Raw genomic sequence first — 15356 nt, 5'->3', positions numbered from 1 at the left:
ACCATCGCCTCCTTTAAATAAAGGAGGCGTTGCCTCCACTCCTGCACTTTCTGGACGCAAGCTGTTGGCTTTTGGACAGCATGCGGGGAGATACATTGTGATTGAGTAATCTCGGCTTGATTCAAAAGCTCTTATGTTATGATGAAAACATAAAAACACATTAGCTTTTGTTGCAACCGGAAATATGGAATCTTTAGAAATATGGAATCTTTAGACTCTTTAGAGTCCGGGTTTTGTGACGCATGACAGTTTTCTGGCAATTGATGTGAGCCTCGGTATTTCTGCTGCATATCGAGGCATGCTGCGCATGCCGTTGTAGTATAGAAGGCACTATTTTTTGCGTGAAGGAGAGTTAATGTGTCACTTTTTCAGCTCCCCACTTGTGCAAGAAAAGGATATCAGGATGGCATATGAACTAAATTCGTTCGCACTGGTTTTGATAGTACAGTAAAATCTCGTTACAAGAGACACTCAAAGGACCCAGGATATATCTTGTAACCAACGTCTCTTCAGAGTTGCCAACATGGAGAGCATAAAACCAACTAAACCATTTTCTTTCACATGTTTTGTCGTACAAAAGTGTTTTTGTTTACCTAATTGAGGACGGCTTGCAATGGGTCTGACGTCATAAAAGGTGAGGTCACATTGGGGATCCTCGATTTACCACTCCTGGAAGTAGTCTCCTGGACGGTCCGCGGGAGTCCGGGGACTGCCTTCAGACCGGAAGTCCCATAAGAATACATGGAAAAATCGAACGCCGGATCGCGTCTCGGGCAGTCCGCGGACGATCCGGGACTGATAATCGAGGAGGCCCATTATTTTTCTTCCTGGTGACGTCACGCTAATCTTACCGGCCACGGACCATGCTACGTGGCTACATGCGGACGCTCGCAAGCGCCGTGCCCACCACGGAACGCGGGAATTTGCGGGGCAGTCTTTTGACTGTCTTTGCTCTAGGCATCTTTGCTTAAACTTGCAGCTTGAACTAAAATTTTTTTCTATGAATTTAAAGTACGGTAATTAACAGGCGCTGCATGTGAGGAACCGAAAAAGAACCCCACAAGAGGAACATCGGTAGAAAAAGTGTATCAAACACAAAACTGAAGCGCTGAAGCACAAAGTTTTTTTTTTTTTCCTCCTTGTCCTTGTGAAACTGCGTACTGGGGTGACGTCTGTCGGTGAAAAATAAGCAACTTTTTCTAAACGTTTTAAGCGTTTTAAACCTAAATTTGTTTGAATAAAAAATAAAAAAACTGGTTTGATTATTTTAGCAATAATAAGTGGCTCTTCTAACGTTTTAGTTTGTTTAATGTGTACTAGTTGTGTCGCAATGCGTTAGTTGATAGTTCAACTTACTTCGGACAGACGGCAGCGCAAACGTCATTTCCGACATCGCAAGAGTCGAAAGGACGTCGATCTGGGGTTCCTTTTTGATACATGGGTGTTGCATGAAGTTTGGGAACTGCATACTAAAGAACTCTGTGTTGGGCATTGATGGACGTGGAGCGGGTAAACAGGCTTGGGAAGATTCTTCCTAACGTCGAGTTATTGGGATTCCACCTGGAAGCTAGCGCACATTGAATGACCGTGCGCCTTGTTTGCCTCTTTCTTCGTTAGACACACGGCACGCCTTTCTGCCACCGCCTGCGCTTAGGTAAGCTGTGCTACGTACGATTCAGCAAAATGGACGGTTCTTTTAAGCCTAATATCGCGTTCCTTTGGAACCTCCATATTAGACATTAGATAAATGCGTCACTGCGATTTCCGTTGCTTTTGAATACTTTGACGCTGTGTTATCGTACTTTGCTTTGTGGTATTAGTCAATAATGCAACTGTTTGTCAAAGTGGCCACACCTTTTTCCAAGCTTTGCAAGACTCGTCACGGAGCACCATAGTATCGGCTCCTCCTACTTTCGAATAGCACGTCAGAACACAAGTGGTGGAAAAATACCGTTCCGATAGTTTTTGTGTTGATAACTTTTAGCTCATGGTCTGCAGTTGCCCTGTTGCGGACAGTTAGATTTCAGTTAGATTTCGCAGGATTTCGTGACAGTGTGCATGCGATATCTTCCGAATTCTACCCCTGTCTTTTTCGTTTTATCCCCCTTGGTACAGAAATACGGTGCTTGGGAGAAATGCGTCGTTTCCTGCAATGTTATTTTGACCTGTTTCAGATTCAGCTGATATTTCGAATATGGTTGTAGGCAAATGCAATGCAAGTCGGTGTCCCTTGTTTGACTGCAAAAGACAAAGAAAAATGGAATGGACACATAATAATCGCTTAGGTATTACGTGACTGAGTGGTAGGCACACGACGCTGTGTGGTTCATGATGTGCTTTGTTGGTCTTTTAAGCGGCAAACTAGACCACAGGTACGTTGACGCCTCTGTTCTTAGTGCGATTTTTTTTCCTTAGAATCTTGTGGTGTTCTAACGTGTGACCTCATTCGATGCTGTGTCCGTGTTTAACGTTTAGCAAGAGCCACGTGCTGCTGCCCAGGCAGTAATTGTATGCACTGCAGTCAGATTGCAGTGATGCTGCTTTGCTTTACTTAGACATGCTTTGGATGTTTCTGTTCAGCTGCAGTGCTATATATCTTGGCCGTGTAAACTACAGGGTGGCCCACTGTAAAGGGGAACATGAGATGCTTGCACATTGCTCTTCAGGATGGCTTCTGAACATGTTGGGTCAGGACACAGTGAGGTTGTGCCTCGAAAATTCGCATTTTGGCACAGTCGTCGGCGCTCACTGCATCGACATCTTCACTTCTGAGTGACCGTTGGAGGCATTGTTAGAGCATCAGCCTCATGGCCCTCATGATCCCATTAAAATCTGCTGTGGCTCAGTGGGTAAAGCGTTGCACTGCTGAGCACCAGATCGCAGGTTCGTTTCCTGGCTGAGGCGGCCGTTTTTCTGATGGAGGCGATGAGCAAAAAACGCCCGTGTGTACGATATTTCGGCGCGCGTTAAAGATCCCCAGGTGGTCAAAATTAATCCGCAGCCCTCCATTGCGGTGCGCCTCATCGCCTGCGTTGTGTTGGCGCGTTAAACCCTACAATCAATCAATCAATGATCCCTTTAAAGAGACACCAAAGAGAATTTGTGGAAGGCATCTTTTTGGCTGCAGTGTGCTGCCACCAAACCCGTGTAATTCGTTATTTTACTGTTGAGCAGTAGTCTAAAGAAGAGCTTTAGTTATCCATAATAAAAGGCACAAAAAAAGCATTTTGGACAGTTTGTGCTTGCCAGACCCATTACCGTAATGGTATCATGGTTTGTAGTGCATTTTGATTTATCTGAACCTTCCAAATATTTATTACCGCTAATTTTATGGTTAACAGTGATGTTTTGCTTGTTCACGTTTAAGTTGTACATGCTAGTTATCCCTGTGGTTGTTAAAGTGGGCATAGGCAGTGAGAATGGTATGAGGGAACAAGTACTTTCAAAGCTGGCAAATACACTTATTTTGTTCTAAAAGAATGCATGTACCTTGACAGTGCAAAGCAACATTTGTACATAGCATGTGAACCTTACAGCTTTAACAGTGGACCACCCTGTACAGTCGTCAAAACTGTTAACAACAAAAAACGAGGTGCCAGCGTATGCACAGAGCGGCAGTTTACGATAGCGCTCGGGCTGCTAAGCCAGGCTGAGCGCATGCGCTGAAGCACCCGAGTGCAGTAGGGCAGCATCGTGAGGGCCGATAACCAGGCGCCAAAGATGCGGCTGTAGATATCAAGAGCTGCCACTCTGGGCGTAGGAAGGCACCTCGTGTTTTGTTGTTGTTAACAGTTTTGACGACTGTACATAGCAACAGCAAAGTAGCCTCGTTTGGCCGCACCTAAGGGTGCACTTGTATAATGGCATTCTCAACGTGAATGTGACATGTTGCCCATTTATTGACTGCTAAAGCGCATTGGGGTGTTGGGAAAAAGGATTGTCCCGGCTTATGATACCATTAATTTCATTTTTCGATAAAGGGCACAAATCCAGTGATGTTCCGTGCTGCAGAGAATTCCCATTTCTAGGTTCAGGAATTCACTTTTTTGTGGCGTGTTTCCCAGAAAGGTTTTCGAAAAATTCCCTGCAAATTTCCTTGCATTCTTGTCCTGTTCGGGTTTGGGCATTCGTCAGTGCCACCTATGTCTACTTTGCGTAGCCGTCCGAACACAGATGCTGTTCACAGAATCAAAGTTTCAGCGTAAACTAAATTCCACTACATCTGCCCCTCGGAAGCATTCGGCTATGCATTTCACGTTTTGTACCAAGCAGCATGCTTGCTTTGCATGCTAAAGCGCTAACTTAAGTCTTCCCGTATGAAAAAGAACGAGACATTCATTGTTGGGTAATTAGGCGATATTAGCACAGCGTTGGGACTGCGGGCACCATCTGTTGTTTACAGCATGCAGACTGTGGTGCACCTTCAAATTCGCGCAGGAATACATGCAAACAAACTTCTACCCTTCACCCGTCGCAGCTTCATGCTTTACTAGCTCATTCTCATGAAGTATTCTTCTATGCTCCCTCCTGTTTTGCGAACTGGATTGGAAGCGGTCTGGGATGCTTGTGGCGTGCGCAAGCACGACTGCGGATATTTGAACACAAATTTGAGGAAGTGTAAGGGAACTTTTTAAAAATAAAACTAATGAATGATGTGAGGTCCGCTTTACTGATATTATTTTTTTTTTACTCCAAGTCTCCTACAATTCCCTACATCTATTAAAAGATTTCATTTTCTCCTTTTGGCCAAAATTACAGCTGAAAATTCTAAAAAAAAAAATTGAAATTCCCCACACGGAGCATCGTTGCACAAATCTTGCGAAGTGAGGTTGGGTGATTTTTCTGCTGCTGACGCACAGAAGGCCTTGTATGGCACCAATTTTTGTGAAAAAAACAAAATTCGAAGTAACAGCACTGTACACAGCATTTGGTGCATGTTGTGCAGCTCGTGGAGTTTCAATATGCCAGCCACTAAAATTGCGTATGTATGTATGGCCCCCAAATGTCGAGAATTGTATTACAGCCCACAATTGCTTCTCAGCCATCTCGGAGTAACCTTTTCAAAGAAGTTGATTTAAATATGTCATTCTTAGATGTTGTCCCCCTCTAACTTTTGATATCTCACGGGCCCTTTCTCCTTGTCTAGTTTCTTCATTTCTAAGCTCCCTCCCCAATGTTAGTGAAGGCAGTGTTCGAAAAAAGGACATTTTAATGGAGGTATGCTTTGGACCTGAGCTTTGAAAAAGGAAGGGGGGGGGGGGAGGGGGGGGGGGGGTATCAGAGAAAACTTATTTTCAACATCTCATGGTTCTGTTAGTTCTGCTATCTGATGTGCAGAGCCCAATGCCCGGCACTGACTCTACGTTGCACTAGAGTTCCTTTTTTTTTTTTTTTTCTCGAAAACGTGTCGAGGGGGTCACAACCAGCTGCGAGTGCTTGCACAGCAGGCTACGGGTGGCAGAGCAGGAAATAGAACAGCTGTTCTCTGCCCTCTTGTTCTGACGAACATTTTTGGGTTAATGTAATTTTTATGTTTGCGCTTTTTTTTTTTTTTTTTACGTTGTATTCTCCATCAAAAGCGCCAGCTAGAAATTTAGGGATGTTTCTGCAGCTTTGAAAAGAGGACGGTATTTGCACTCCTGCAAGTGAGCTTTCATTATAGCGGCACATGTGAGGCTTGACTCGAAAGGTGCGTGTGGTTGGAGTATGTGCAAGGGGCTGTTTGTGCAAAGTGTCATGAAAAACAGCGAGTATTGCCTGGGGCACTCTGTGGCAGCTCTTGTATTTTGGATCGTGTTCATAGCTCTGGTTACCGTAGTGAGCAGACTTGTTCTGTGTGCATATCTACGATATAATTAAGATTATTTAGTTGGATGTCGGTAATTCTTGCAGTGAAATAAGAGAAATTGTATGCCTCCCAGAAGAAGAAATTTGATAAAGGAACATTAGTGTTTAGCTTAAATTTGGGATAGGTTCGTTAGGGGAAAGAAATTGTCCTTGCGTTTTAAATAGATTTCATGTCCTATAAATAAGCCAAATTCTTGTTGGTAAAGGTCCCCCTTTGTATAAAAAACATTATAAACGTAGAATATGCAATTTGTGACACTGCGACTCAAGCACAAGTATTAAACACTAATATTAACTCTGAAATCATGTTGTATATTGGCTACTAAGGATGCAAATGCTATTGCTTGCAAGGGACTAAGGCATTCAAAAGTTTTTTTTCTTCTGGCCTCTACTTCATCTTAGTAGGCAGTGATGGTGGCTGTTGTGCTTTCCGGGCAGTCAGCTTCGGTGTTTCAACCATTTTTATACTATAGTACTGAGGGTTGAGTCATCCGGTTGGCCTCAATAAATTGCCATACCATTTAAAGTGGGGCTTATACAAAGATGTCTTGAACGCAGCTTATTTGGACAACTGTAGTTTATGCTGGTTGGTATTGAAGCGCATCTGTTTGCACTTTGTATTGGAAAGGGAGGGGAGGGTGGGTTCATTACAAACAGATTAGGTTACATTCAATTTGAAACTGGTCTTGGGGATTAAAAAAAAAAATCGTAATGTCCCGATGCGTGGCATGCAGCTATCTGGAGAAGGTCTCAGTTTTTCCTCTGCTGCCAGCCCTAGGTGGGTAGTTCACTTGATAGAGAAGCTGACTCGGTACGGTTTCATGGTATTAACCAGTGCCAACTCCTTGCACTTTGCACAGGAACTTGTGAAGCACACAGTGCTACCCTGGAGCTGTTTGATGAGACATTTATGTTGGGAAGGATGTTTGTGTGTCCTGAAGTTTTGTGTTGCTGCAAAAATTGTGAGAACTATGGAGTGTGCGAGCAACAAACGTCACTTGAACACAAAGAAACAAAGGCAAGAACAAGCCTGGACTGGTGATGGCACTTACCGCTGATCGATAATCAAGTGCCCGTGCTGCTGTTCGCTTGACAATGGGACCTAACAACGGGTGCATGCGGCACTGCGTTTGTTCTGCAAGTTCCTACGTGCAATGCCATTGTTTGTGCATAAAGCAATTTTCTCTTTGTGATTTAATGAAACACTGATTGCCTTTGAAGGTGTGGCTAGCAGCAGTGTAAGCAGATGCAACAGTAACTAAATTGGTGCCCTTGGCACTCCTGGGGGCTTGTCATTTTTGCCGAAAATGTGGCCTAATGTGGTGGCAAAAAGTAGGTACAGGGATTTTTTTATGGGGCAGGGGCCAGTTGAGTTTAAAGCTGTGCCTAGCTCAAAATGAGTCTGGTGATGTGGGTAAGGGCATGGTAGAGCTTTTATGGAAGGCAGAAAAAATGTCTGCACAGTATTTTGTAGTTTCTGCCGAGCAAAGCTCTCCAGTCTTGTGATTTAAGCTATGCTTCCTTCTTTCACTTTCAGCACTGCAGACGAGAATGCAATGCTCAAGTACATGTTCAAGAAAACATGTTCTCTAATAAACACTTGTTGGCAGCTGATTCAGCTATTGATGAGTGACGACTTTTTTTTTTCATCACCTTCCCCATTGTTCTTGTCTCTTGGAAACAGGGTCTTGAGAAACAAGGCTTCAGTGCACAGACTCCTCAGGTGTGTTACCTTTGCCAAGTTTTGACACTTTTGACCTTTTTTTGTCTTTCTGCTTTTTGCTGTGTGAGTGCAAAAGTAAAAATTTACCTTTGAGCAGAGCACAAATAGCTTAGTGGAATCTTCTGCTTGAACTTTGTTAAACTGGCAGCACCACTAGCGAAGTGTGAAAGCAAGGATTAAAAGGGATGGTGAGAGGGAGCCATTATCCGTTTCTGTTGCATTGATAGGCGAGAGTCCGTGAATCGAGCGCAGTGCCACTTGACTATGAGGTGGTGCCCATCAACACATAGGTTGTAAAAGTCTTGCATGATTTCATGGTGGCCTGCATTGTTCATCAAGAAGAGTACCTTGAAAAGTGGGGGATGGTGCTGTCATTTTGTTTGTTTTGACTCTCCCCCCGGTAGCATTCTCTAAAGGAGACCATGTTCGGTGATTAAGTTTATTCTTGTGTAGGTAATATTAAAAGGTTTGCCTCTCTTTTGTTTCTTTTGTTACTTCAAATATTTAAAGGTTTGCCTCCCTTTTTTTCACTTCAAAAAACAATTTAGAACCAGTTCACCCTTGGCAATGGCGGTGTTATGGGGAGTAGTTGCAGCCAGCAATCATGTAGATGACGCAAGGAGCAGAGCTGCTGAATTTTTTAGCATGTGAGCTGCAGCATTGGCAACGGGTTTCTGTTGGCTGTTGGTATGGGTGTGGCTGGAGTGGTAGCCAGCTGTTCTCTCGTCAGTCCTTGACTGCAGTTGCAAACCAAGGCAAAACATGACTGGAGTTGAAAATGAGGCATTGGTGATTGCCGGTGGTATAAAGGCAGTCTACTTAATGGCATTTGAAAGCTGCTGTCTGTCTTAAAAATTAGTTCACTAAGAGTCGCTAGATGAGATGCTTCAAGGCTCTGCTCTGAAGGACCCCTTTTCAGCTTCCAAAATTTGTGATGTTGCAAGTCAGGAAAAAATGGGAATTAGTAATCCAAGCTTTCATGGCTTTGACATTTTCTATTCTACTCTTGTACTGTTGCCACCTGTAGTATATAATTAGCATTTGTGGCACTGTTATTACCGATGCAGGCCAGCTTGTTCTTATGTTCTGGGACACCCTTTAAATAAAGGTGAGGACTTTTCTTGAAGCAAGAGCTGCCGAGAATTCCTTGCCTGCTGATGGCAAATGCTTGTGGAGGCGAATGCTTCATGCATTTTTGGTTCATTTGCTCTATAAGTAATGCCATTGAAGGCAACTTTCAGATAAGCTGGAAGCATTAAGGTTTTCTGCTACTGGCAGTCTCCTTCTCAAAATGCACTAATTATGTGCCTCTTAGCCTATTTTGGAATGCGGCTGAGGAGAAAGAAAGTTTACTTGCCTTGCACCCTGTCGTGGGACGAGATTTCTTGGAAAGCAAGATGGAAACGTGGTGATACCAGGTGCTGATTACGTGGAGCAAACATTGGGAAATCGCCTTTGGCGTGCTGGGTCCAATAAAATAGCAACAATGCATGGATTAAAAGTATGAACACAATGGAACCCGTATGGAAGTTAAATTGTTAAGCAGAATTGTATACAGACTTCAAAAAAATGCCACAGGTGCTACTGCAATTATGGAATATAATGGCGACCGAAATTTAATGGCCAGCACCATCGAAGTCTGCTACTGGGCGAAAAAGGGAAACGCAGTGCTTGTCAAATTGAATGTGCAAGTGGATGTAGTGTCAAGTGACTGATTTTTCCTGTCACCTCCGAACACTTGTGCGATAGAGATTGAAACGCTTTGACAAAGCCAGCATTGTCGGCAGATGTGGCTTTTGTGGGAAGCGCGTCGTTCGCAGCTGCCGTTTTGTGACCTTTGTTGGGAAAGGGCACTGGGAGGAAGGAGCACTTGAGACGAAGTAGCAATTTAGAAAAGACTTTGCTCTTTGGGATTTGGACGACTCTCCAGCATTTTGAAGCATAATTGAAGCAGCGACGATTTGTGCACTTGCTTGTGGTCGGCATTTTCACGGGAATTTTAAGTCAGAAGTTCAGCGTTCAGTCCACGACAGCTTGCCGTGCGCCTTCAAGAGCTCTTTGCACTTGTGTTGTGCCTTTTGCGCTTAAGGCGCGAAGCGTCCACATGTCGGAAGGCCTGGATTTGGACTTTCCGGTAGCCCCTGAGGTGGGATTGTTTAAACTTTGGCCTTTCTCCGCTGCTCTTGTCTCCTCACCCGTGTACCGTGCCTTTTGCTCGACAATGCTGCTTCTCTGGGGGCAACAATTGTTCTTGCTGACGTGGACGAGGCCTCTTATAGAGTGGGCAACCGAGGGAAGGCTGCACGGGCGGCCTGCACCACTTGCATTATTTCGTGCCCCCCTGGGGAGGTTCATTCTTTGGGTGACCTTAGAAATTGAGGCTTGTAGGGTTAACTGGTGAGTTTGTGCCTCCTTCAGTCATTCTTGGCAAGGCCGTGAGCCGTTAGTAAATTTGTTTGCTCCCTTTTAGGTATAATCATTTTTTTTCTTCGCTGTTTCTGTGTGCTATTGTCTCAGTACACAAAGAAGCTTATTCAAACTCGTAACTCTTGTCCAACAGATTGTTAACACGTATTGTGCAGGTTTTTTTTTTGTGTGTGTGTAAAAGTATGCCAACATGCCTTAATACTTGTTCAGTAATGTTGTATGGCTGCGAGCACTTCTATTTTTAGAGGTCTTATTTGTCAATAAATCGTTAACTGTATAAAGATTGTCCAAGTTAACCAAGTTTTTTACCTGATGTTTGGCCCCATTTTTTTTTTTCTTTCAAGCGTAAACACATTTTCATGAACATGCTGATGAGCTGGCACCTGGCGGGTAAAAATAAGTTGCTCAAAAAGAAGTGCTGGGGGTGCACTGGGGACCTCTGTAATGAACCTCTGGAAGGGAGATACTGGGCCTGTGGCTGGCCACAGATTTGTCATTGTGCATTTGAAAAAAAACACTGCACTTTCTTTTTTCAGATTGTTTTTACTTGAATTCCAAAGTCTGAGGTATGAGGGTTGGCGTTGCTGTACATGAGGCACGATTCTCAACGTCTCCCCCAGGAGGGCAGGTCTAGAGCCGAGAGGATCGTGGGAAGGGAGTGCTTTGTGGGCCCAAGCTGCTGCTTCTGTTTTGCCCCTTGGGGAGGGGTTGTTCAGCCAGTGCTTGTGTGACGTGACGGCAGGGCGACTTCGAGGGGCAGCAGCAGCAGGAGGAGGGAGAGGCGGCGGCGGAGGACGGGATGGAGCCCCAGCTGCTCAAGCAGCCGCTGCTCAACTATGGCCAGGAGCTGCTGACTGCGCTCAAGGAGGAGCATGGCATCGAGCGGGTGGGCTTTGCCCTGCAGGGCATCAGCCGGGCCGACCTGCAGGCCAGCAAGCAGCGCGACGCCAAGGACCCCCTGTGAGTCTTTCCCCCCGGTCTTTCTTTCTGCGGGGAAGGGTGTGTGTGAGTGACGTAACATGGCGCAGTTAGAATGAACACAGCACAGGGGGCAGACCCGCAGTTTTTTTTTTTTTTTTTTCTCAGATTGAGTTACGGGGTCTCTTGGAATACCAAAAAGCACCTTTACGCGAAGGCCGTTTTCTTGGTGGGGGTTGCAATTAGCTCCTGTGTACACAAACCTATGTACAACATTTGCCTACCAACAGTTTTCGGTGCCTAAATAGGCATGTTTGACAGGCGTATAAGCCCTACCTGAGATAGCTCCCAACCTAGATTAAGCATGAATTTTCTTGACCAAGACTACAGACTACAATGATAGCTTAGCTGAGTTTGCACATTTCGCATGTCATGTGGGAGAAAGTTGATACAGCTTAAAGGAATGAAGACAGACAGACAAAGAACTTCTAGTTTTGGTCCTGGGGAACTAGGTACGTTGGGGTTGTAGTTGCGAGCCGCTCCCATGTAGGAACAGGAAGGCCATGGCCCTCGCAGGCCCTCTGGATGGCCAGGAGTTGGACAGAGAGGTCGCCGCTTTTGTGGGCTTCCTCCCAATCCTCTTTGTACTTAAACACAGCATCGCGTATTGCAGAATTGCCAGAGCATGTGATATGAGCAATACGCCTCTCCGCAATCCGTCGATGGTGGACGAAAAGCAGTAAGGGGAATATTGCCTGGGACAGTTACCCACCTGTAACGTGTAACGGAGAAGAAAAAAAAAAAGTATTGTGTGTCTAATAAGCTTTTTGTGCCTGCCCTAAGCAGTGGTAGTATTAAACCAAGAGTATAAAACATAGGTGCATTAGTCCTTTTTGGTAAGATGACACACATCACCCCGCTACAAAGGGGAAAACCAATAGCAATCATCATCAGGCCTGCCCAAGTATGAACAGCACATACTGCTTGCGCAAGTGCAAGTGGAAGGCCATGGCCTTCCTGTCCCTACGTGGGAGCGGCTCGCAACTACAACCCCAACGTACCTAGTTCCTCAGGACCAAAACTACAAGTTCTTTGTCTGTCTGTCTTCATTCCTTTAAGCTGTATCAACTTTCTCCAGAAGCGCCGTAAACGTGCGTATAGTTAGAAGGCATCTCATCTCTTATTGTGGTTATTGCTACCTGTGCGATTAGTTTCAAAATATTTATTTCCGATGCAGGGGCCGATCCAGGGTGGCATCAATAAGGGGGGCCCTCACTACAGTTTTGTAGCAGAGAATGGGAAGGCGTGGATACTGCATGGCTGCGGCTGCCGTCCCTTGTTGCAAGAAGGGAGAGGTTAGGGGTAGCGTGGGTGGCCCGCTGGTGGATCACACTATGTAGCTAATGGTGTGGGAAAGACAGCATACGGTGAATGCGGTAATCTGCTTCATTTTCATAGATCTTGGCCTATAAGTGACCTGGGGCCGTGCTGAGGCAGAAGCCTGGGCTGTGGTGGGGTGCAGTGTGTAAATGTGCGCACCACCAGTAGTAAATGCACGCGTCTCCCCTATTGGTGATGGCAATGCGAAGGTCACCTGTGCCGATGGTCGCGCTGTTTTCTCTCCAGGCTTCAGGATCCGGCCAAGCGGTCCAAGTTCATCCGTTTTCTGGCACGCAAGGCAGATATGCTGTACAAGGCCTGGGACTCTGTGCCCGTGTGTGCCACTACGGACGGCGAGAATGAAGGTACTGGCCTCTCTGCTGCTGCTGCCCTCTTCCCTGCCCCGTTCTCTGCCACCCGGCACTGATTGGGCTCTCTCTCTCTCTTTTCAGAGCTCTGTGCCGTCATGCCTCCTCTGGAGAGCTTCATGAGTGTGCCTGCCAGCGAGCGGAAGAAGCATTTTTTCGAGGTACCAGCCTGCTGCCTGCACCATTTGTCAGATGCTGGCCGTTGCCTATGTGCGATATGAGACGCCACTTGTTTTTCTGAAATATTGGTACTCTTTTGGAAGTTTCTGACCTGAAATGCGTAAATCAAGTATTGCCAACATCGTTAAAACATGTCAGTTACCGTAACCCAGCGACCAACACCATGGGTCAAATGCTTGGCATTGTCCGTATGCGATGCGGGCTGCTACTTGTTGTTCTGAAAAATTCGACCTGAAATACCTAAACCAAGTGTATTGCAGGCATAGCTAATGTAGGGCTGTTCTTCTTGCAATGTGTGCTCCGGTAGGATAAAAGCTGCTACGCGAAGTACGCAAGTGGTGAAAAACCTTGTAAATTGACTTTCAGATTAAATCTGGCTACTGAGTATCGCATGTGGGGAGGAATACCCATTGGAAGAACTCGGGGAATGTAATTGCCTTGAGAAAGTTGAGTGTTGATTGAAACCACAATAAACAAGCTGAATTCGTAGAACATTCAAGGGGAACTCAAATAATGAGTAAGTCTTAAGGAGTGAATCACATCCCTATATGGTTTCTCCGTGGCAAATGTTTAATGGCAATAGTGCTATTATACCGAACCCAGGACTCTAAAACCTGCGTGGCACATGCAGTAATGCAGGAGTCGTTCTTACCACATGGTTAAAAATGGCGTAAGCAAGCGTTAAAGGTAAAAAAAAAAGACCCTCGTCAGGTGTGGGCACAACATTATGGGGTGGTAACTTGGTCCCACTGGTGTCTCTCTCGGTAGGAAGACTTCGCTCTGGCCAGAGGGCCATAAAAAGACGGGTGGTGGGTGTACTTCTAGGGAGCTAATTATCTGGAAGACCTTCTAGCTCCAATTTAAAAAGAGAAGAGCAGTTTTACTCGGTGTGTGATGGCACAGGCTGGGCAACAGATGGGCCACCCTAATATCAGAATGGCTGAGAGGAGTAAAGGAACTAGCGAAGACTAAGGCCTGGTGGAGAGGTGGTACTGCTGAATGGGAAAGAGACTGGGGAACAATTCTGTGAACTGATAATTTGAAATGGCAACTGCATACTGTCTGTAAGAAGTGTTCAGGTTTTCCGTAAAGCCTAATATTAGGAGCATGTCATCTTGACTTGCTGGAGAAAACTGGTTAGGAGTGTAATGAAGGCAGAGGATCAAAGCTCGTGTAAATTTGTAGTGCTACATGCTTAAGTTGTGCTGTTTCATTGCTGTTTCATTGGCCTGCGCTTGAAAAATGTCTTGATTATTCAATAGATAACTGTGGCCACTGGGCATTGAGTGGAGTTCCAAAAATTGAAAACAACTTCTGTTCTGAGGCTTTAGTATAGGGCAAAATCGTTTGTGCTTGTTAGCAGTTTACAAAAAAAAAAAAAAAAAAACATTGTGAGAAGGCTGCACCATGCTAATACTTTGCATTGTGGCAAAACTGCTGTGTTGCCATTCCTATCTGATTTTTATAACTGTCTTCCCACAACTATGCAACTAACATTTTTTTTCCATCTATTTTTTTTTTTTTTTTCTATTTTAGACATGTCTGTCCAGACTGCCATTATATTTCTTGATATTAGCAAGGCATTCAACAGAATTTCTTATTTAAAACTTATTAAAAACATAACTGGCTCAGTTTTTCTTCTGTTCTGGTAAAATAAAAAAAATTGGATTCTTGCAAGCAGTTAATATATGTAAGTGATGTCATTTTAACACTTTGGGCATTTCCCAAAAAGAATTTCTGGGTATTTCTTTTCTTGTTTCTCTCCTTTTATATTGTTGCACACTTTCAGGTCACTGTATATTGAAACAGTTTATTCTACATCAATTAAGAGCCAATTCTGAATGAAAATCCCAATGCAGGTGCAAAATAGTGTTACTTTTGGAAAACAAGAAAAAAAAAACTTTCGGTTACCTGGAAAACATCCTAAATTTACATGCTGACAGCTAGTAATTTACATTGACCCACTGCACTGGAACCATTGTTTGTCTTTATATGAGAAACAAGTCTCCTGTTAAAGAAATTTATTATCCTGTTTGCGTAAATCATTTTGCCTGTGTACGTACAGCGTGTCGCCAAAAATGTGGTCACATGTGGCTACACTGGTATTAGTAGGGAGGGCAGTCGGGGGAGCAAATTTTTTGTTTTTTAAACCTGTGTGCTTGAGATTTATTTACATATTCAACTTACTTTACCATCCCTGCAAACATGCACTCAATGCTTGCTGATATGGCTGTCCTAAGTTCAAAGCTATGCAACAGATTCACTTTCTTTGTGCTAAAATTTTTATACTGACCCCACGAAATATTGCAATACCTGATACCTCTTTAGGCTCTAAACAGATCAGGGAGTGCAATACAGCTATATGTTAGCAGTAATTTTAGCATTTTTACTGAAAATTTTGTAACTTTCAAATATTTGATTAGGGAAATGCCACTACTTCTGTAAAATCTGCTCAAGAATTTATACTACTGAAAGCAAGTGTTAAAAAAATTTTTAATCGATTGGCCAATTAA

The 15356-nt window shown here is 44.4% G+C and overlaps 1 protein-coding gene across 5 annotated transcripts in view; it reads left to right on the top strand.

Moving 5' to 3' along the window:
• Positions 1–1439: 1439 nt before the first annotated feature.
• LOC144170552 (uncharacterized) overlaps positions 1440–15356 on the top strand; it is a 43841-nt gene continuing 29924 nt past the window's right edge. Inside the window, exons 1-6 of one of the 5 annotated variants that reach the window (XM_077700413.1) lie at positions 1440–1654; positions 2175–2372; positions 7532–7570; positions 10740–10957; positions 12542–12660; positions 12748–12824. In XM_077700413.1, the coding sequence (XP_077556539.1) occupies positions 10797–10957; positions 12542–12660; positions 12748–12824 (357 nt within the window). In that variant the 5' untranslated portion in view covers positions 1440–1654; positions 2175–2372; positions 7532–7570; positions 10740–10796. Of the gene's footprint in view, positions 1655–2174; positions 2373–7531; positions 7571–7700; positions 9717–9813; positions 9968–10739; positions 10958–12541; positions 12661–12747; positions 12825–15356 lie in introns of those variants that run through there. The other 4 variants (XM_077700412.1, XM_077700410.1, XM_077700411.1 and 1 more) reach the window with 4 other exon arrangements.

The sequence above is a fragment of the Haemaphysalis longicornis genome, unplaced genomic scaffold (genome assembly GCF_048455015.1).
Source record: "Haemaphysalis longicornis isolate Haplotype H1 unplaced genomic scaffold, Haemaphysalis longicornis Haplotype H1 scaffold_2, whole genome shotgun sequence".
Taxonomy (NCBI): Eukaryota; Metazoa; Arthropoda; class Arachnida; order Ixodida; family Ixodidae; genus Haemaphysalis; species Haemaphysalis longicornis.
The sequence above is the reverse complement of the archived record's forward strand: the minus strand, read 5'-3'. Positions and strand labels throughout refer to the sequence as shown.